We start from the raw sequence: 21,145 nt of genomic DNA, 5'->3' as shown, positions 1-21,145 counted from the left end.
GTATGTACTTTTTAACCATAAATGCTCATCTTGCACTAGCTCTGTGATGCGCATCCACGACTTCACGCATTACGTAGGGGATCGTGTAGAGCCCTTTGAAGCTGCATTGAAAATGCAGTTTGGACCTTCAACCCATTGGTAAACGTTGAAGTCCACTATATGGAGAAAAATCCTGGAATATTTTCCTCAAAAACCTTAAAGGGTTAGTTCACCCAAAACAACAATGTGAAATCAGACATTTTAACAATGTCTTTAATACCTTTCTGGACCTTGAATGACAGCAATTACGTTGATTTCTATAGGGAATTAAAAAAAACTTGGATATCATCAAAAATATCTTAATTTGTGTTCTAAAGATGAACGGTTTGGAACAACACAAGGGTGAGGAGGCCTACTTAATGACAGAAATTTAATTTTTGGGTGAACTAACCCTTTAATTTCTTTTCGACAGAAGAAATAAAGACATGAACATCTTGGATGACATAGGGGTGAATAAATTATCAGTAAATTTTAATTCTGAAGTGAACTAATCCTTTAAGATGAGGAGTGGAACTTTATTTTTATTTTATTATTATGAATTTTTTTTGTTTTGTTTTTTGTTTTGTTTTTATAAATGAGTGTGTGATTAGGTTGAAGATGTGCTAACAAAAGAATACATTTTCTTCTGTTCTACTTCTCTATATGCTTTTAACCAACATCATAAACTGGACACAGTTGTTTCTAAATTTCTTTAGCCAAATAATTACGCTAAAAATAAGTGCATATGAAAAATGAGCATTATTGTTTTCTGACGTCAGTAAATATTTTTTAAAAAAGGTATTTTTAAATTTTAGAAGTATTTTAACTATTCAGTTCATCATTCGTAATCAGGTATCAGGAAAATTAGATGAGTTCGTGGGAACGTCACACTGAATGGAACGTCGTCGCATAGCGACCAAGTAAACAGTGTTTCTGTGGACAGCAATGCCGCGGGTGAGGTGCTTTTCTTTTCTTTACTCTTGAGGATCCTCTCTGCGTTGTTAACTAGTATGAGAGGGTGACTTGTAAGGTTATCAAAATGCGTCGCTGCTTATTTTGCGCCTCATAATTTAAGGGAACGATGTCTTATTTTTCCCGCTAGTCGACGAGCTCTTGCTAGCTGTTATGGTCACTGTTCTGATTCAGTGAGTTGTAGGTATCAGTTGCCATGGTAAACAATTGTCCGCCATATCAACGACACATTCGCAAATTCTCTTAAACTCTTTGTAGGCTAATCTCTGTGAGACACAGGTGTAAGATTGACGCTGTAAAGTAAACTGTATAATAATGACTTAAAATGCTACAGTCGTGAAACTTTTATGAGGCTGGTGACTAAAAATCTTTTCTGCTTTACGAATTTAGTCCTGCTCATCTAATCATGTAATCATTATCATCATCATCATATCAACATAATCTGCTATTGCTATGGTACTCATAAATCACTCATGTATGACGCAACGTTTAATTTAACAACATGCAATCCTCTCATAAAATAGGAACTTGCTGTAAGGTACACAGTCTCAAATTCCCAGACTCGCCATATCAATATCACAGACTTCAGCGCAGCTCTTGAACACACAGTTTAAGTTTAAAGGTCTGTTTGAACTGGAATGAAAGCATTGGATTAGAAGTTGTCTCAGAAGTGTGTAATACTTCATGGCCATTAGGGTTAGGGTTAGGCTCTATAGGACAACCAAGTAAAAAAAAAAAAAAGACAGATAGGTCTATATACCTTTAGCATTGCCATTTATCTCAGTAGCAGCTGTTGGTCTACTGTCGCAGTATGTGACCTGAAGGCTGTCATCTTCGCTCATGAAGGTTCAGTTTTGAGAATGCTTGTCATATGTCTAATCACTTATCAAAGGCAGAAGACAGATAATAAATATCAGTCAATTTCACACCTTAAAAATAATCAGTCACTGTTTAAAAAAAAAAAAAAAAAAATCCACAGTAATATAATTGTAAAGTGTTTAGACTACTGGTCTACAAGAAGCATGTTTCTATTTTGATGGTCATCCTGATTTTTTTGTCAAGAAGTCTACTATATAATTCACAAATATTCATTATATTACTGTCGATTTTTTTGTTTTTTTTTTTTTTTTACAAGTGACTGATTATTTTTTAAGGGCTCTTAAATGTGTGAAATGGACTGATATTTATTATCTGTCTTCTTAACTGAGTTTGACCGCTCCATGTTCCGTAGGGATTCGGCTATAAAGCAGAGAGCAGGAGACTGACTCTAGCAGCAGTAGCACTACAGGACCATATCACACGAAGTGTTTCTATTCAAAACATTCCCCATAACCTCCCCACATCAGACACTTATTGTCCCACTGGTTGTGGGGCTGCACATGTTAATAGGAAGCACAAAAACCACAACACAAGGCAGAGAGTCAGATATCCTGAGCGGACACAAGGACAAGAGGAGAGAGAATATGTGCTGGATCACGCCCCTCCACCTCTGACTCTTGGTAGGCTGTGATCATGGTGCTTTATGCTGAAATTTTGCTGAAAGCTCACAGTGGCTAATATGTAGTTGTTGATGATGATGCAGCCCAAAGGATGGGTCTGGTGGCAGCTCCCTCAAGAAGACTAACAGCAGAGGAGTGGGAAGAGGTCAAAACCAGGTCCATCCAGGAGGGAGATTCAACCCAGCCCTGTGTGATATGCAGGGAGGAGTTTTGTCTGCAACCACAGGTAACTGCCCTTAGAGGCATCACGCCCATTCACATGCCACCATAGACTTTTAAGGCAAGTGGAATTTGAATGCAACTTCCAGAAGACAAAAAATAAATATATTTACCTTTGATTGTTAAGTTCCATGGTTATTGAAGGTACAAAATTAACAGTGCCAAGTGATTATATATCATTGCTATATATATATGTATTATATATCCTTTTGTGAAAATTACTTTTGGTTGAACTCGCACACTAGGGAATCTGTGTCGCAGGTGCATTGTGTTAAAGATTACAGAGCGATAACAACCTCTGATTCACAAAATGTGCTTCCAAATGCAGAGATAAGGTGCAGTTTAGTCTTGCGGTGTCCAGTGCTGAATATTTAAATTCATTTGTTTCTATAAGATAAAAAATATCTGGAAGACTGAAATGATGCAAGACTTATAGACCTAATATTCTTAATATTGTGGAACAGTAACAGTAAAGGTGTTAATAAAGTATGTTCTCACTTAAAAAATTATAATTGTGTTTGAAGACAGTGCAGTAATTATTACAGTGAAATGTGGGGCACTCACTGGCAGTAGAATTCAGTTGCAATTTTGCTTGGTCCATTTTAATCAGGATTTAACCCAGCCTGCATATACTTTAAATGTCTCAGGTTACGCCTGTAACCATGGTTCCCTGAGAAGGGGAACGAGACGCTGCATCCCCTAGAGGGGATGGGAAAGCACTGTGGGAAGGAGCTATGGGAAATGCCTCTGTCCCTCTGGCACGCTGAAGCATGAGTCTAAACACGACAATGCACTTTGGCCTGCAACAGCCGATGATGTCACTACAGGTGTGACCATAAGTATAAAAAGGCACCTGTGAAATACGTCATCCACTTCTTGTCTGAAGGATACGTGGACCTTGGCAAAGGATGCCTGAAGCATGGCAAAAGGAAGCAGCGTCTCATTCCCTATCTTGGAACCATGGTTACATGCATAACTTGAGATGTTCCCTTTCAAATGGGAACTCACGCTGCGTCCCCTAGAGGGTGCTATGGGGAACAGAATACCCACGCCGCAATGCTGAAGGGATGATGTCTTAATGGCTGACATAAGTAAAAAGTCTCAAAGGAGTCCCCATCCCACAGGTACACTTGATCATAGGCGGAAATCGTCGGGGGGTCCCCCAGCTGAGGGTTGTCCCCCGCTAAAAATCTCATTAAAAACCACGCTGTGTATTGTAAATAATATAATAATGATATATACTTAAAATAATTGTGTAAGTAGTAAAACAATACAAATGCAAATGGGGCAAACATTTGAGTCCCCCCTCCCTTGCCTCACAGTGCTTTGGTCCACTGCCTGCTTTCCTCCTTTACCTCACCTTTACCTTACCTTTACCTCACACACAAGTCCGCTGGAGAGTGTTGTTCATCTACTACACAAACTCAAACACACGTGACGCTTACTGTGTTACATGAACTTGTCACTTCAGAGCTTTCTTCACCATTTCATTTGGAAAAACATGACAAACTGCCAAAATAATATGGTGATAAGCCTATTTGTGAAGTGATATTAGGCTAATATTGTAGATCTACCGATGTGTTTTGCTCAATATGATATAAAGTGGCAGATCAGATCTGCAGTTGAATATAGTAATTGACGTTCTCTGTCCCAGACAGAACCTAAAATACTATGCGGAGGACGCAAGATAATTTAATAATTATAATATGACTGTGTGGTGAACCTATGAACCTAACTCGTATTTAAACAACTATTGCTTTTTGTTGTTGGCCAGATTAAATGACAGAGAAAAGAAAATCGGACATAAATTTTGGCTGTATTATTTGTGTCACCTTCAAAAATTGCACTTGAGAAATTTTGTTTATTGTCCCCCCCAACTGTTCGATTATCCTGAGAGGACTTAACCTTCCCTGTATCTCCTCAACTGTATGTGATCTTTCTTATCTTCATTCAAGGTATGATGTTCCTGCAGTATGTTCTGTTGGTCAGTAGATGCCCCCACTTTTTCCTATATATACACATGTACACAAACTCACTTTTTAGGGTTCTGTAACTCTTCAAATTTACCATAATGTCTTGTAACTAGCTGTTTTGTGAACGAAGTAGCAGTCAGTTAGGTCAGTGTGAGAGGTCAACCAGCTATTTACAGCTTCCCAATTCCCTTTTAAGATGCCAATCTCCTTAAGAATGCTGGGAAAAAAGACCAGAGCAACAGAGCCAACAAAGTTGCCTTAGTCACATGTAAATATTAGTTTGAGCATGTGTCTATATGTGTGTGTTAATTAGATCTCAGAGTTTAATAAAAAGTTTCACATTTCACTAAGATGTGACCTAAAAAGACAAAAAGTAGAACCTTTTAATTAGGAAGCAATAATATTTAATATTAATATATATTTCATATTATATATTAGAATATTATTTTATCATATTTATTTGAAACAAAGTTAAAGGTTCAGAGAAGAAGGAGGCGGGAACTGGCGAACGTTCAAAGTAGCTTCAATTAAAAAATAAACAAACAACAATACGAAAGTAAAGCGGCAGCCCCTCACAGATGACTGCCGCATATAAACATAATAAAACAACAACATAAATAGTCCAGGCTTTTTCATCAAACTTGTTTGTGGACAAGCTAAAAAAAAGTTGAGCCTTACTCACTTGACGTGTTATGTAATCATGTCTAAAACCCACATATACAAGCTTTTCAAAGAACAAACAGGGTGTGTGATACTTGATTACCTTATAAAAAATATGCCAGCAAACTGGATCCCCCCCTTTTTTTACGCAATTTCTGCAGTTGTTAATATTTATTTATTTACTTACTTTTATTATTATGACCATAATTACTCTACTGTCTGCTACTAATTGTATGTTGTTTTTGCTTTTTTTTGTTCTTTCTTTTTTCTCTTATGTAAAATAATAAAAAAAAACAATGGATAATGAAGCACTTACCTAGCTGCTCTGTTCTGAACTATCTGAAGTTTTTTTAGTTGTTTCTTAGATGCACTTGACCATATCATTGTGCAGTACGCAATATGTGATAAAACTAACGATTGCACCACATCTTTTAAAACCAAAGATGGAAGGAACGCAGAACTTTTTCTGGCCACAGCTATACCTTTTCCCATAATGCAAGACAGCATATTGTCAAGTTTCACATCCACCAACTTAACATTTGTTACTTGTTCCACTGGAATCCCATCAATAAATAAATTCTTAGTGATATTATTTTTGTTACTAAAAATGATACATTCAGTTTTTGTTTCTCTGTTTAACATTAATTTATTAGATCTAATCCAGTTAGTAATTGTTTGCAGCTCCTCACTTAAGTTCCTCTGAAGCTCAGATGATGTATGTGCTGCAGAAAACATTGTAGAATAATCTGCATACATAACTATATTAGCATTATCAACAACATACGGTAAATCATTTCTAAAAATAGAAAATAAAAGTGGACCTAAACAACTTCCTTGTGGGACACCACAGTGAGTATTTTTGGCCTCAGAAAAAGATCCATTATAAAACACTCTCTGTTTTCTATTAGAAAGATAACTTCTGATCCAGTCAAGGGCTGTAAGTGAAAAACCATAACATTTCAGTTTGGTAACAAGAATATCATGGTCAATAACATAAAAAAACCTACCTACCAATTTCTTATTATCTAGACATGCTGTCGTCACTCCTCCTTTTATCCTTTGAGGCCAGTGTGGCGCACAGGTGACCCCAGCCTTGCTCCGTTCCCATGGCTCTTGGCCCCGCCCTGCTTGCCACATTATTATATTAATTTTAATATTAAATATATTAATTTAAGGAATTATGTATTCCTCAAAACAATTATCATTAGCATAAACTCACTTTTGTTGTAGAGATGAAGACTAATAATAGGGCTGGGACAATAAAACAATTCTTGATTCGTGACACAATGATTCTGGATCGATTATGATATTTTCTGAATGTATCGCGATTCTCTCTCGAATCGATTCTGAGCTTAGTTTTTAACAGCAGATGGCACTACGTGCTTTAGAAACAGCAGTACTCTGCTTGCTTCCAATTCCTTACACACACCACTTACACACACCTAAAATAATCATTCATAAAGTTTGAAAAGGTTGAAGCGAATTACAAGGGTGTTTGCAGTGGGACAGGTGCAAGTATATTTAACCACTTACATGACTCAGCCAAACACACGAGCGCTCTCAGCACTCTTCTTCGTGAGCATTTGAAAGTGAGGTTAAAAACTAGCCTAGAGTGCCATCTTCTGTTAAAAACTAAACTCAGAATCGATTCGAGAGAGAATCGCGATACATTCAGAAAATATCAGAATTGATACAGAATCATAGTATCTCGAATCGAGAATTGTTTTATTGTCCCATCCCTAACTAATGAGTTGCAAATACAATATGGTGAGAGGAGAGTAGATCAGCTTATGTTGTAAGTTATGCATCAACAAGAGTATTGAAAGTCCAAAATATTCTTAATCACATATTACAAGTTGATTTAAGAAATATTAATATTATATAAAATATAAAGTTCTGAACTATTATATTTGTCAGGGTTCATACAAGGTGCTTAAAGTGCTTGAGTACTTGATTTTTTTTTATAAGTCCTGGAAAACCCTTGAAAACAAAGAGGTACTTGAAAAGTGCTTGAATTATTGAAAGACAATATATATGAAAGTAGTGTTTAATTTTTTTGAAAAACATAAATACAATCTTTTTACGCAAAATTGCTGCAGCCTGACTGATAGATAGCCTATAGATAGAGCCATTTTGCATGGCTATGAGCATGAAATTGCTCATATATATATATATATATTTATATATATATATGATAGTTTTCATGCTTGAGGTCAATCATATATTCATGGAGAAAAAAAAAAATCAGGAAACGAGGAAAGTGATATCTTTGTCATAGTATCATTTCAATGGTTAAGGGGATTTCCCATGACTGGGACAGCGCTGGTCAGTGGATTGATCTAAAGCGTCAGATTCAGCTTCATCCCGGAGCCACTTTGCTTGTTGATTGCGCCTTATAAGTTGTTGTTCGAAGTTAAAATAATTTCCTGGTTTACAACCTTGCTTCATTCCAGAATAAATCAGCGTTTTTTATTGAATGGTCTACTAACTTGCTCTTAAAGTCAGTCCTTGGCCGCCACTTACTGGCATAGCTATGGAACCTGCACTGTAGTTGTTGATAAACCCCCCATCAGACCCTCAATACCACGTATGTTAACATTATAATATAAAATATTATTTATTGAACAATAATAGCCATTATAAACTTTGTACAATATATATTATAAAATAAGTTAAAATTTGTGTTTTGTTTACCTTAAAAAAAAAAAATCCTTAAAAAATAAACAATATTTTTAGTGCAAACAAGTCATTAGATTGCAATATAATTACTTTGCAATTGTAAAATGCTTTACATTTTATAAATGAAATCCTTTGTTTTCTTCTGTTACATTACATCTTTTAATAAGAATTGTATAAGAAGTTTATGCCCACTTTCTATTTGCTCTTCTATGCACTCAAAGTTCTAGGGCTTTGTAAATGTTCAACCTAAAGTTGCCACAGTCATTATATACTTTGCATGCGCTCCACTTTATGGCACTTTATTTCATGGTGTTTAATAGATTTTGGCCAGATATACCAGTGATTTGTGTACCACACATGCTACATTTGGGAAAACAGTAAACTAGATCATTTTATAGAGTCTCTCCTTAAAATAGTCAGGACAGCATGTTTAATGATTTTTCTTCTGATGTTTGTATAGGTCCTACTCTCCTGTTCCCATGTATTTCATAAAGTAAGTCACCACAGATCCTTCCAACATCATGAATGGGCATGGAGGCTTTAATAACACCTTATAGAAATCACTCTGAGTTAGTGATTTAGTCCAATTGTGCCACAAATTTCAGGTGTGTCTGAAGTCTTTTGAGAAGTTCTCAGGCAGGAAGAGCTGCCCGATGTGTAGGAAGGAGCAGTATGAGACAAGGGTGATCTATGATGGTGCTCGGCTCTATCGAGAAAAGTGTGCTCTCAGGTAAATACGTAGAAGTTCATGAGGATGGACAATCTACATCCATCTAAATAGCTCCCAAAATAGTCTCTTAAATGAACCTGTAACTGTTTTCTTGTGTTTTGTTTTTCTCCTTTTTTAAAATCTTAGAATACAGGCTTTCTGGCGTGGCTACCTTGTTCGCAAATGGTACAGCAACATAAGGAAACACGTGCCTCCGAAAGACCAACAATTAAGACGAAGATTCTTTGAAAAAAAGGTAACATTAATTGAGACATTATGACAGTTTTAGTGCTGATTGACACTTTGTTCTGTTCTATACAATAGCATTATTAAGTTTATCAAATAGGCCTTGTTTATAATATTAAGATGCATTTTGGTCAATTGGATCACAAGTGGATGACGCTAAATACAGGTGTAAACGGGGTCTAAATCATTTTGAGCTTGTCCACTTTCAACCACTTCCAGAGGTAGTCGAAAACGCTCTGTACGTTTTTCCGTTGTCTCCGGTTGTGTTCATATGTAAATTGCTCAAGCTTATTTCGTCCATTGGATCAAAAGATCTGAAAAAGCCCATACACTTACCCGCACATAGACTCTTCCCTTGAAAAAATCAGGACAGAAGTGGTCGAAAGTGGACAAAAGAGAGATTAAAACACCAGGTGTAAACAGTAATGTGTCTCCCTCGTCTGCTTGTGATCGGATTGACCAAAATGCGTCTTAATAAACAGGGCCTTCGATTATTATATTGTTCATATATTTACAATATTTAAAACTTTTCTTGTCCGTCTGGTAATTTTGTAATTTGTTATTGATAATTCTTGCAAAATAATTTTGGACAAGATTTGTGAGATTAGAAATTAAGGCTGTTTTCTTTCTTTCTTCTTTCTTTTCTTTTTTGTGTTATTTTCCATGGCAGTTTTGTGCACCCTTTGACCTTCAGTGTGCAGGATACTGATAGCAGGTGAAAGTGGTTAGAAGCTGTTGGTCAGGGACTTCACTGACACAGACGTCTGTTCCTGCAGCCCCCTCATTATCCCACACAGAAGTCCCCGTGCATTAGCCCAGGGAAAGCAAAGGTTGCCATCTAGTGAGGCAGCAACTGTCAAGTCTTGGTTACGGTTCTGGAACTGACAGCAGTATTACAGACTCCAAGCAATACAAGCCATATTCTGAAACTGCTTTGAAGAACAGAGTGTTCTTATTTAAAAGCATACAGATATATGCATTGACCCCTGTGACAGTATTGTAGGATTGGGGATTGTCAAATGAATAATGAATATTTACTCTTTTTTTACATTTGTCTGCTACTAGGGACTCAGTAATGTTCAGTTGTGATTCCTGAACGACTAATATCCAAATGCTCTCTTAGAAGGCAAGTCAGTTTGTAGTGGCGGGAATGGCAGTCAGAAGGGAAAATGATCTACATTTACATAACTATTAATTTAGCAAACAGTTTATCCAAAGCTTGCTAAATGTTTTATACTTTAGCTTTTAGCTAGCACATTAATTTTTTTTGAAGCATTCTATGTATTACGGTCTTTTATTTGTACCTGGTTTTCATTTTTATGCATTTTATGTAAACTCATTTTATCTTTTATTATCATTATGAAGTGGGTTTCATCTTTTATCTTATATTAATTATGGTACTTTTATTTGTTTTAATGTGGAGTACTTGATGCTTATTGTAATTTTTGTAATATTGTAAAGCACTGCATTTCCTGTATGACAGGTGTTATACAATTAAAGTTTATTATTATTATTATTATTATTAATAATATTAAATCAACTTGCAGTGTTTTCAAGGTATACATTTGATCATTTTTTTGTGTTCCCTAGGAATCGGACCCTTAATCTTGGTGTTGATAGTGCCTTGATATAACATTGGCGAAATTTTATGTGGATTATTTGGCATGTAACTTGTGAATGAGTTAACAGTGAATTTCTAGTGCTTGTCTGTGTTTCTCTGGACCTTTGGCACACCAGGAAGCAGTTAACCAGCTAAACAATATGGAACAAAAGGGAGAAAGAATGTAGTATTCTTATCACTTTGCTTTTAGATAGGTTTTCAATCAACTCGTCGCTCTTTTTTCCCCTCAGGTACCTCACTAAGTCAACATATTAGAAAGTTAAATTGGTGACATTAAGATTGATTGTACCTGCCCTCTCTTTTGCTTGAATGTGAGGAGGCAGAGTTCACATTGCCAAGTGTTGTTTGTCCTTCTTTAGGAAGGTCTACGTTTGAACTCTGTGGAACGCTTAACGTCTGTTTAATTACTGATCAAATACAGCTATAAAGAAACCACTGATGTCATTCGGTGCAATAGCCGCCACAGGATGCGTGTGTGTACCTGTGCATGCTTAATCTTGCAGGTCAATTTCTGGGATTGTCCAAAAAGTTTCCTTTCATACATCCATTCATATTGCTATTGATCTGGCTGTTAACATCCTTTCACTGTCAGTGTAAGATTCAGAATTGATTTACGTTATGTATGGAACATCAGTTTGCCTTGTCAAGTCTGACCGAAACCCATTTTCATGTCATTTATTTCCTTAATCAGTTTCAGGAGATGAACGACAGATTGGTGCAGTCATGCAGCACAGACGTGGAAGCGTTCCTGAACGATATCGATCGCTCTGTGGCCATGAGCCACGACATCCTGCGCCACTTTGACATCAAGTGCGCAAGTGTTTCTGAAATGGAGGATAAGGACTGGCTGGAAGCTCAAGAGAAGGTTTGCGATAATGCCGCTGCTCCTTCACCTACACATGCAGACGGAGACTGAAATACCAGTGTACCTTTATAAAAGAGCAGCTCATCAATGCCTCTAATCCCTCTCTGCAGTCGCTCCTTGGTCCTGCCCTTAGCCCGACATGCCGCCACCTGTCCCAGAGCGCTCGAGCCGCACTAGCAGCACAGATGTTCCAATTCAACAGTATCAAACCCTCCATGAGATGATTGTTTACCTTGCTAATGAATGAGTGGAAATAATCCACTGTGTTTACTAAAAAACACAAGCTGTGCGGATAATGCACGCCTAGCCTTTCATTACATGCGAGCTGAAGAAAAGCTTTGGCATTTCAGTGGGCCTCATTGTTATTGTGTTAAGGCAGCCAATGGCGGTGATCCACTAAAAAAGGAAACGCTCATTTTTTATCTTCTGGATGAGAGGTCGGGCAGATAGACTCAAACCTAGAGTTAGCAGAGTTCAAGTCAGAACTAACCCATTCCCACCCAGACAAACACAACGAACAATTATGAAACGTTCTTGTGCGAAGCAATTGGCCTTCGCTGAATAAAGGAAGCTGACAGTCAGTTAATGATTATGGCTGCACACCTACCTTCTGTTAGACTCAACTGAATTTCAACTGTGATACGAGCTGCACGCAGCGGCCATAAATCTGCTAATCATTTTCCCCTGATAATGTAACAGGAAAACACTCTCACGGAACGAGGCGTGTGTCTGTTCATGACTGTGACATGAAACATCAGCAAATGTTTGTTAATAAAATTAACTCAAGGGAATAATAGAAGAATTTATTTTGATGATTAAATACAAATTAACATTACACTACCAGTCAAAAGACTAGAATAATTAATATTTTTTAATGCTGTTAAAAGGAGTCTCATGCTCACCAAGGCTGCATTTCAAAAATACACTACCGGTCAAAAGTTTGGAAACATTACTATTTTTAATGTTTTTGAACAAAGTCTCTTATGCTCATTAAGGCTGCATTTATTTCATAATAAATACAGAAAAAAACATAATATTGTGAAATATTATTACAATTTAAAATTATGGTTTTCTATTTTAATATACTTTAAAATATAATTTATTTCTGTGATGCAAAGCTGAATTGTCAGCATCATTATATTTAGATTTATATTTTGAATAAGTGTTGTTCTTTTTAACCTTTTATTCATCAATGAATCCTGAAAAAAGTATCACAGGTTCCAGAAAAATATTAAGCAACACAACGGTTTTCAACATTGATAATAACTTGAGTATCAAATCAGATTAGAATGATTGCTGAAGGATCATGTGACACTGAAGACTGGAGTAATGATGCTGAAAATTCAGCTTTACCATCACAGAAATAAATTATATTGTAATAATATTTCACAATATTATTGTTTTTTCTGTATTTATTATGAAATAAATGCAGCCTTAATGAGCATAAGAGACTTCGTTCAAAAACATTAAAAATAGTAATGTTTCCAAACTTTTGACTGGTAGTGTACAGTAAAAACTTTTTTCTATTTAGATATATTATAAAATGTAATTTATTCCTGTGATGGTAAATCTGAATTTTCAGCATCATTACTCCAGTGTCATATGATCCATCAGAAATCATTCTGATTTGCTGCTTAAGAAACATTTCTTCTTATTATTATTATTTCTTTTTATTATTAATGTTGAAAACAGTCGTGCTGCTTAATTTTTGTGTAAACCGTGATACCCCTAAATTTTGAATGGAAGTGTAAGTATTTTCTTTTCTTTTTTTAGAAGTGATTACTTTTATTCAGTAAGGACACATTATAGTGATCAAAAGTGACAGTATAGACATTTATAATGTTATAAAAGATTTCTATAAACTTTTCAACATTGAAAATAATAAGAACTATTATTAATAATTGAGTACCAATAGTAATCAATAATAATTGAGCAGCAAATCAGCATTTTAGAATGATTTCTGAATGATCATATGACACTGATCACTGAAGTAATGATGAAAAATATAGCTGTCATTATAGGAATTATATTTTAAAAATATATTAAAATAGAAAACCGTTATTTTAAATTATAAAAATATTTTTCATTACAACTCTTACTGCATTTGTAATCAGCTTTGGTAAGCATAAGAGACTTTTCAAAAAAAAGAAAAAATAATAATAATTAATTATTTCAAAGTTTTGAACGGTAGTGTATATACATAGATATTTGTCCCACAGTTAAGCAGGGGACATCTAGAACAACTTGGCACCAAGCATGGTACAGTCAGTTTCATTTAAATGGATACAAGTCAAAAGACATGTGATCAACAGATGCATATCAGCAATTTTGATCATCTTTGTATCTGAATAGCAACTGATTCAGTTGCATCTACTAATGGCTGGTGTCAGTGTCATAGTAACACCTTACCAGCATACATCATTGTGCATTTTGAATGGTTATAGTCTCTTAAATGTCAAGAATTGTCCCTGACACCACATTTTATAGGTAGTGCACAATTAATGTTTTATCCTATTAGACCATTGGTTAAATTTGCAAATGGATACTGTATGATATATGTCGTTGACATTTTCACACCTCACTGAAAGCAACTGGATGGGTATATATATGCATTTTAAGCATTATCAGTGTAATTCTCACTTAAATCATTAGCAGGCAGCATTACTGTTTGTTCTCATATACTTAGTCTGATTACTCACTGATAATGTTTTCCACTGGGGAGCTCTTTCCTGGTACTGAAATTACTTTTTTGAATTACACAATCACCTAAAAACTGACTCTACAAATGATTTTTTTTTTTCTCGGTTCCACTAGGCTGTCCAGCGAGGCGTTCAGGACTGCGCCATTTGCCTGAACTGCTTAAGCTCACACAATGGCTCATCGAAGAAAGACAGAGACATCCTTTTATTATCCTGTTCCCATATCTTCCACGAACCCTGTCTGCAGGCCTTTGAGCTTTTCTGCCAGGAGGTCAAACCCAAATGTCCTCTCTGCCGGTCACACTATGCTAAAATGCTTGTTTCTAACTGAAGCTCACTATATTTATTACATAGTCCTCCTGATGTTCTAGTGTATTTACTTAATGAGACAAATTAAAATTCCTCCACATCACACAAAGTCTGAATTTCTGGTTTTACATCATGATACGGTCCCAAAAAAAAAAAAAATAAAAAAAAAAAAAAAACGTCAAAAGCCACAAACTTTATTGTAAACTGAAATGAAATACAAAGTAAACTAAAGAGAATCTGAACATTTTGCTTCACGAACATATGCAATTAAACACTAATGAGAGAAAAAAACATTCTGAAAATACATTCACACATGTAAAAGAAGCAACAGGCAAAAAAAAAAAAAAAAAAAAACAGAATTAATCTTTCCCTTAGTGTTAAAGATGAGAATTCAAATGAGACCAGGCTTTGCACAATGTAGACATACCTATGATGAACAAACGAGCTGTTTCAGTGTGTAGAGAGGCCACTGTCTAGTAAAACACTGTCTGTTAGAGACTGATGAACTGAAAATACCAGTATAGTATAGTTTTGTAGCTCTTGTAAGAACAATGTTGTACAGACGATGGGAGGAGGACTGGAAAGAGAGATAACAACTGAAGCAGAAAAACAGAATATGGAATGAATAGGCTTCTTTTTCTTTCACAGTTAATTCTAGTACATCACTGCAAATGCCTCTATTTTGAGAAACCCAACACACCAACTGACACATCAGTCCTTGTGCTGCATAAAGTAGGACCAGGTGTGAAGCACAGCAACATCCCTCAAAAAGCCAATTAAATTAAAACCAAAGAGTAGAATTTTGCATTTTGTCCACAGACAGTATTGATAGTTATTAATGACACAAGATGTTCTGGCATTACAAACTTTGTGCAGACAAACTTGACTTTAAAGTTTGATACAAATACACACAGAGACACATACACAAAAGGAAAAAAACATTAAAAAAAAAGCTTACTTCAATGACAATTATTGACATAATACACTTTCCCAGATATTTTCTTACAAAATATTCTTTGTGCAAATCAACAGGAAGAAAAGGTATTTTACAAGTAACTTTAAATCCATGACAATAAAAATACCAAAATAATGCATCATATTAAACCACAGAACCCACCTGAGGTGTCAATTTTAAATGACCTTTTCACAGGCTTTGAATTCAGTGTCCCTCATGTGAATCCTTCAACTTTGCAGACACAAAATCCAATCTATTTCTTAAAATGTTTTCTGCCCAAACATTAATATTCCGTATCAGTGCCTTGACAGGTTCTTTTTCCTTTGGCCAGTTTGCGTTAAAAGACCCACCCTGTCGTTTTGGTATGCTATGTTATTGACAATCACAAGAGGGATTCACAGTGAATTAGTCAATAAAAAGGTACACACACTAACAATCTGTCTCACTCTGTCACTCATTTGCACATCTCACACATGCACGGCACGTCTCCTCGATACCAGACAACAGGAGACGAAAACGAAAAGAAGCCTAGAAAGCCTGTTTAAGGCATCAGAGGTGATTTTTTTGTTTGTCTTTTTTTTTTACAATAAACAAATACTGAGTGACTAGTTGTCTGGCCTTTTCCACAAAAAGCATAGTATGAATGAGGCTCGAGAGCCCGTTTCATATCTACATTCTACAAAAATAAAAAGAGGAAATATACTGTATATACATGTAAATACATCATTTACATTAATAAGAGGCTTGCCACAGGATGTCTAAGTAGCTTTACATCAAACCTTGTGAGAGAAATGTCAGGAATGGCCAAAACAATTTTCTCTGTTCGTTTTAGCCTGTTGGTTTTGTCGTCAGAATGGGAATGTTTGGAAACTGAAACTATTCAGAACATATTGTACAATAAATGTGTGATCAGTAACATTTAAACAAAATTAAAATAATGTAAAAAAAAAAAATGTTTCTATGACACTATTTCATAGCTATAAAGGAGACCCTTCAAAAAGTTGTGCTGCTTTCTACATGCGTAATGACAACTGCCTCAGCCCGGACTTCACATTCATTTCACCACACAATAAGTTTATTATTAGGTGTGATGTGGCTCGGCAGTCCTGTTTTCACTGCCTTTATATACAAGATCCTACATAATGTCAGAGTGTAACCTCTAATCTACCTACGCCATTAATTCACTAGACCGAACAGGCTAAATTAGCATAAAATCCAGCAGGAGAGCGAGTGGAAAAACATTTATGTTCATGGATATAATAATCTGCCATTTGCAAAAAGCAAAGCAGCTTCAGGAGGTACAGACTGGATGTTTGAAGGCTGTTTTGCTAATGATGCTGAAATAAGACAAACAAGCTCTGCTGCGATAACCAAGTACAAAGGATGTATGTTACTGGTTATATGCTCCCCCATCAAGGGAAAAAAGCCCCAATCAGTTTGTGTAGTACATGTAGCATAGCATAGTATCAAATGTGGAGGAAGTAGCAGCAGATTTAAGAACAGGAACAGGAAGCTAAATCCCAAGATTGTGCCTCACCTTCTCCTAAATATTTGGTGCATTTTTACTACTATGACAACAGAGAGCATTTCTCTGCTGTCATTTCATTTTTGTTGCTTCCCTAATTCTAGACTACGGTACACTACAATCCATTAAATGTGTTAAATCATTGAGGTGATATTACCGAGAGTGACTGGCAGGTCGCAACATTCCTAAACACAATCTGCTGCAACCAATTCAAGTAAAGACAATAACATATTAAGCTGGTTGTTGGTAGTGACTCGAACCCATAATGTCCATCTCTGAACTTTGCCTACCGATGGAAACAAGAGCAGTTGCAGTGCAAATAGAAATTTGGCAGGTAGGCTCCTCCACTGGTAGTAACATTCCAATACTACCCAGAATATGCCAACATTTTGAGTAAGGCACATTGTTTGGGGAGTTTCCTTGTCGATTCCCATTACTTAATTCTGTCGCATCCAACAAACCTGAATTGTCACAGTACAGCATGAGGAAACTAAAATCGTAATGCTTCCTCATTTAAAATTGATCATCTTATAAATAATAATTGATCATGTATGCATAATTGAATGTAAACATATTCAATGGCAGACACAGAATAGCAAGCTTTCAGATTACAAAACTTACAAAATCTAAGCAAGAAATATGACAGATATGGACAATTCTGACAATCAAACTTTCAGAATATTTGTCAGAACTATGGGCCATCACATTTTGCCTGTATATTATCATGAACTGACTTTGTAATGAGTGTCATTTTAATTAGAATCAGTCAATTTGGTATTAAAACATTTGAAACTATATAAATGTTAAGTTACACTCACTGCAGCAATTTCTTTCCCAGTGCAAATTTCAAAGCTCTGCAATTCTTAAGGGAATATAGTTTCTAATATTAGTTCTAAGATTACATGTAATAATGGTGTCTCTCGTGTCAATATCAAAAAAAGTTTATATTTCATGTGTGTGCTGTTTTTACGTGAACTGCTCTTGTGGCCTAAACTTGTTTAGAAATTCCATTTAACTTTACAAAATACTGATCAACAAGGGCACAAAATCTACAATAATTTAAGAGGAAAATTATATGCCCTATGCACGTGAAATTCAATCAGCTTGGCAAACAGCTTAATATTTCAACTAATCAAAGAGAAAGTATAGATAATAATAATAATAATCCTCCATTGAAGGATGCTGTCAAGAGGACTTTTAGATGTGCAGGTCATCAAAAAGAATAAAATTTCTCATTTGAAATGAAAGCATTTACAAACTGAACAACAAACATTGATAACCAAAATGAAATCACTGTGAATCTGAGACTTGTTTCAGATGGAAGCATTCTGCAGTGAGTTTCAGTGCCATTGACTGCTCAGATGAGGTGATGGACATATTCTACAAGTCAGGAGACACGGAGTCTAAACACTTCAACTGACACTAGAAGCATCTCGCATTAACATCTATTCCTAATTATTACCCCTTTTCTATTTTTTTTTAGCCTTTGATGCTCCCTGACTGTATATTACTATACTATTAAAATGAAAAAGACAACTGTATACACATACACGTGTTTGTGTGAGAATGTCCTGATGATTTTTCTCTCACAGAGTTTTCTGATGCCCGTTGACAGCATGTTTCCCTGACTCTGCATCCGTTGTGCTGTTTGACAGATTCAATTTATCCAGACCTGAAACCCAAAAAATTGGACAGATTTAGATTTTATATCTTCTTTTCTCTCACTCTCTATCACATAGACAAACTAGCATTTTAAACCCCAAAACTACAGTATGCATCATCATCAGTGGATTGCTCTGGATACAAACAGACATGAGTACAACAAAAGAGACAGATAAAAATGTAGAGAACAAGAATGAGGGAAATGTACAACAGAAAGAAATTTGGAGGTTAAACTAAGATGCAAGAAGTCCTAATAGAATACTTACCGAGGGCTTTGAGGAGTTCCTCTCGCACGGCAGACGTGAATTTTCGGACCAGACACAATGTGGTTACTACAGCAAACAGAAGATTGTACGAAAGTACAATGTAAAAATTTCCAAGCCAATTAAATCGTCCGAAATCACCCAGGAGATCAAACCTTGTTATTCCTGCAGAAGAAAAGACACAGGAAATCTATGAGGGATACAAGAATGCTTCTCAGATTCTATATTTTTTTACTGTACTATACAACCTCTTTCCTATAAATCAACAAATGTAGAAACAAAAGGGCTGCTGAACAGCAGAACAGTCCATTTTACATTCATTCTCTCTTAATAATCCTGTACCAAACCAATATTAGGGTACAACAGGGCTAAAGGCGTACCGGGGTAAAAGGCACATTTGATTTTATTTTGATTTGATTTTATATTAATCATATCATATAATAAAATATTTATTGTTATTGCTGTAAATCTATATTAAATTATTATGGGATGTCTTTCAATGCTTTCAGAATCTTTACTTTTTAAAAATAAGTTTGTTTCTATATTTAAAAAAAAAAAAAATTGATTAACATTTTAAATGACAGTATATTTATTGAACAAAAATTAATTATTTTATTTATATTAAATATAAATATATTAATTTTATTAAATATGAATATTAAAATAAACAGAAAATAGTACAAACTTTGCTAAAGAGTTTGTTTTGAACGAGTATTAACTTAGACATTATTCAAAACATTATTTTAGCTAAAGTATTTGTATCAATACTGTGCCTTTTTCCCCATGCTGGTGGGCCTTTTACCCCGTTTGTAGGGTAAAAGGCCCACCTTGCCACCTCATACATTTATATGATTTTTAAACAAAAAAAACCCACTATTTTCACACAAAATCTGTTGCTCCATCAATGTTTTTTTTTCAGCAATTATACACTATGGAAGTAGTGAAAAGCACATTTTTCTTAAGGTGCACCTTTAGCCCCGTTGTACCCTACTACCTAAAAATTAATTACTTTTTTTACAACCCACAATTCTCAAATTATTTTTATTTTCTCTGAATTAACAGATTATCAAACAAAACACTTGCATGCACAAGATTACCTCAGCAAAAAACCCATCAGTGAAATGAGAATATAAACTCATGATGAAATATAGGTGCCATGATTGTTTATTTGGGTGGGAGATTCTTAAAAGGATTGGGCATTTAAACACTGTCAATGTCTCAAGCATGAATAAAAGGACTGTAGAAAGGGGGAGATGTAGTGTGGGAAAGAAAGGACTGAAAGAGCAGGTGAGGGCTCATGATGAAGAAATGATTAAAAAAGGAGGCAATTCTGAAAGACACTTAAAGGACTACAGCTCCATCTTAATCAGATAACAACACCTAAGATAAGTCTGCCATTTACCATCTGCTGACATATTTCAGTTAGAATGAAGGCTGTTTATTGTCCATCACACAAAACTGACTGAGAAAAACACATTCTTTCTGAAACAAAGCGGACAAGTTAAACTCTGCTGTTTTATATAACTAAATGATCCATCGCCACAGGGTGCATGTGCACATTCAAACGACATGTATTAGTGCAGTATAAATTTGACTATTATGTTGCCAAGTTTCCAAAGTGATTTCTTTGCTTAATCATACTGAATACAGCATGTGCAGTGTGACATGAATTAACTCAGGTCATCACTTATCACTTCAGACTGCATGGATGCAAACATGATAAAATAAGGCAAAAAGAAAAATATCAGTGTTTTCATCATAAAAAAGACAAAATATATTTAAGAGATTTGTTTTACAAAATGATTTAACTTCCTGAAAAAGACAAGGTTTTTCTGCACAGGAATTTTTTAATAGAAATAATATATAGAATATTTAATTTAATTTTCTAATTTCCAAACAAATTCATTCCACACCAAAAGTTTGTCTGAATACAGATAAATGATTGTTTAACAACCATTTAGCCTTTTTAAACACTGACTACAAATTACGTATCTTTAAAAAAACATAAAATCAGAGATCAGCTATCTTCATGTTTCAGAAAGGAACAATCTGCCTCCCCCAAATGCATTATGGCTTTTCCTGTTGGGCATGATTTCTGTTCTCTTTTCTCTCCTGTTTTTGGGTGCTCCTTTAAATACCATTATAACTCAACCTTTTTCTGGACTACCTCTAAATAAAACATTGAGCACAACAGGCTGACTCCTGAGGATAACTTAAAACAACTTCAATGTTTCCCATTCAAAATCTTAAGCATCATCAGAAAAAGCACAA

The 21,145-nt window shown here is 35.3% G+C and overlaps 2 protein-coding genes across 3 annotated transcripts in view; one reads left to right on the top strand and one right to left on the bottom strand.

Annotated features, from left to right (window-relative positions):
• The first annotated feature begins 207 nt into the window (after nucleotides 1-207).
• On the top strand, nucleotides 208-14,828 carry rnf32 (ring finger protein 32). Its single transcript, XM_051899562.1, has 8 exons — nucleotides 208-972; nucleotides 2,222-2,489; nucleotides 2,573-2,715; nucleotides 8,481-8,513; nucleotides 8,626-8,750; nucleotides 8,877-8,985; nucleotides 11,288-11,461; nucleotides 14,276-14,828. Exons 1-8 carry the CDS (start codon nucleotides 964-966, stop codon nucleotides 14,489-14,491), a joined length of 1,077 nt encoding a protein of 358 aa, XP_051755522.1. The 5' UTR covers nucleotides 208-963; the 3' UTR covers nucleotides 14,492-14,828.
• Nucleotides 14,647-21,145, bottom strand: part of lmbr1 (limb development membrane protein 1) — a 40,662-nt gene continuing 34,163 nt past the window's right edge. For both annotated transcript variants that reach the window (XM_051899561.1, XM_051899559.1), the window contains 2 exons: nucleotides 18,878-19,039; nucleotides 14,647-18,621 (listed from right to left, as the gene is read on the bottom strand). In XM_051899561.1, coding sequence (XP_051755521.1) covers nucleotides 18,536-18,621; nucleotides 18,878-19,039 — 248 coding nt within the window. In that variant the 3' untranslated portion in view covers nucleotides 14,647-18,535. The remainder of the gene's footprint in view (nucleotides 18,622-18,877; nucleotides 19,040-21,145) is intronic.

Source organism: Ctenopharyngodon idella, chromosome 7, assembly GCF_019924925.1.
Source record: "Ctenopharyngodon idella isolate HZGC_01 chromosome 7, HZGC01, whole genome shotgun sequence".
In the NCBI taxonomy this organism is placed as follows: domain Eukaryota; kingdom Metazoa; phylum Chordata; class Actinopteri; order Cypriniformes; family Xenocyprididae; genus Ctenopharyngodon; species Ctenopharyngodon idella.
Note: the sequence above shows the minus strand (reverse complement) of the source record. Positions and strands in the feature narration are given on the sequence as shown.

Bases quoted from the DNA above. Each gene is read 5' to 3' on its own strand.
- rnf32 (XM_051899562.1), top strand. The intron at 2,716-8,480 runs GTAACTGCCCTT...ATGTTTGTATAG, and splicing joins AGTTTTGTCTGCAACCACAG to GTCCTACTCTCCTGTTCCCA. The intron at 8,751-8,876 runs GTAAATACGTAG...TTAAAATCTTAG, and splicing joins CGAGAAAAGTGTGCTCTCAG to AATACAGGCTTTCTGGCGTG.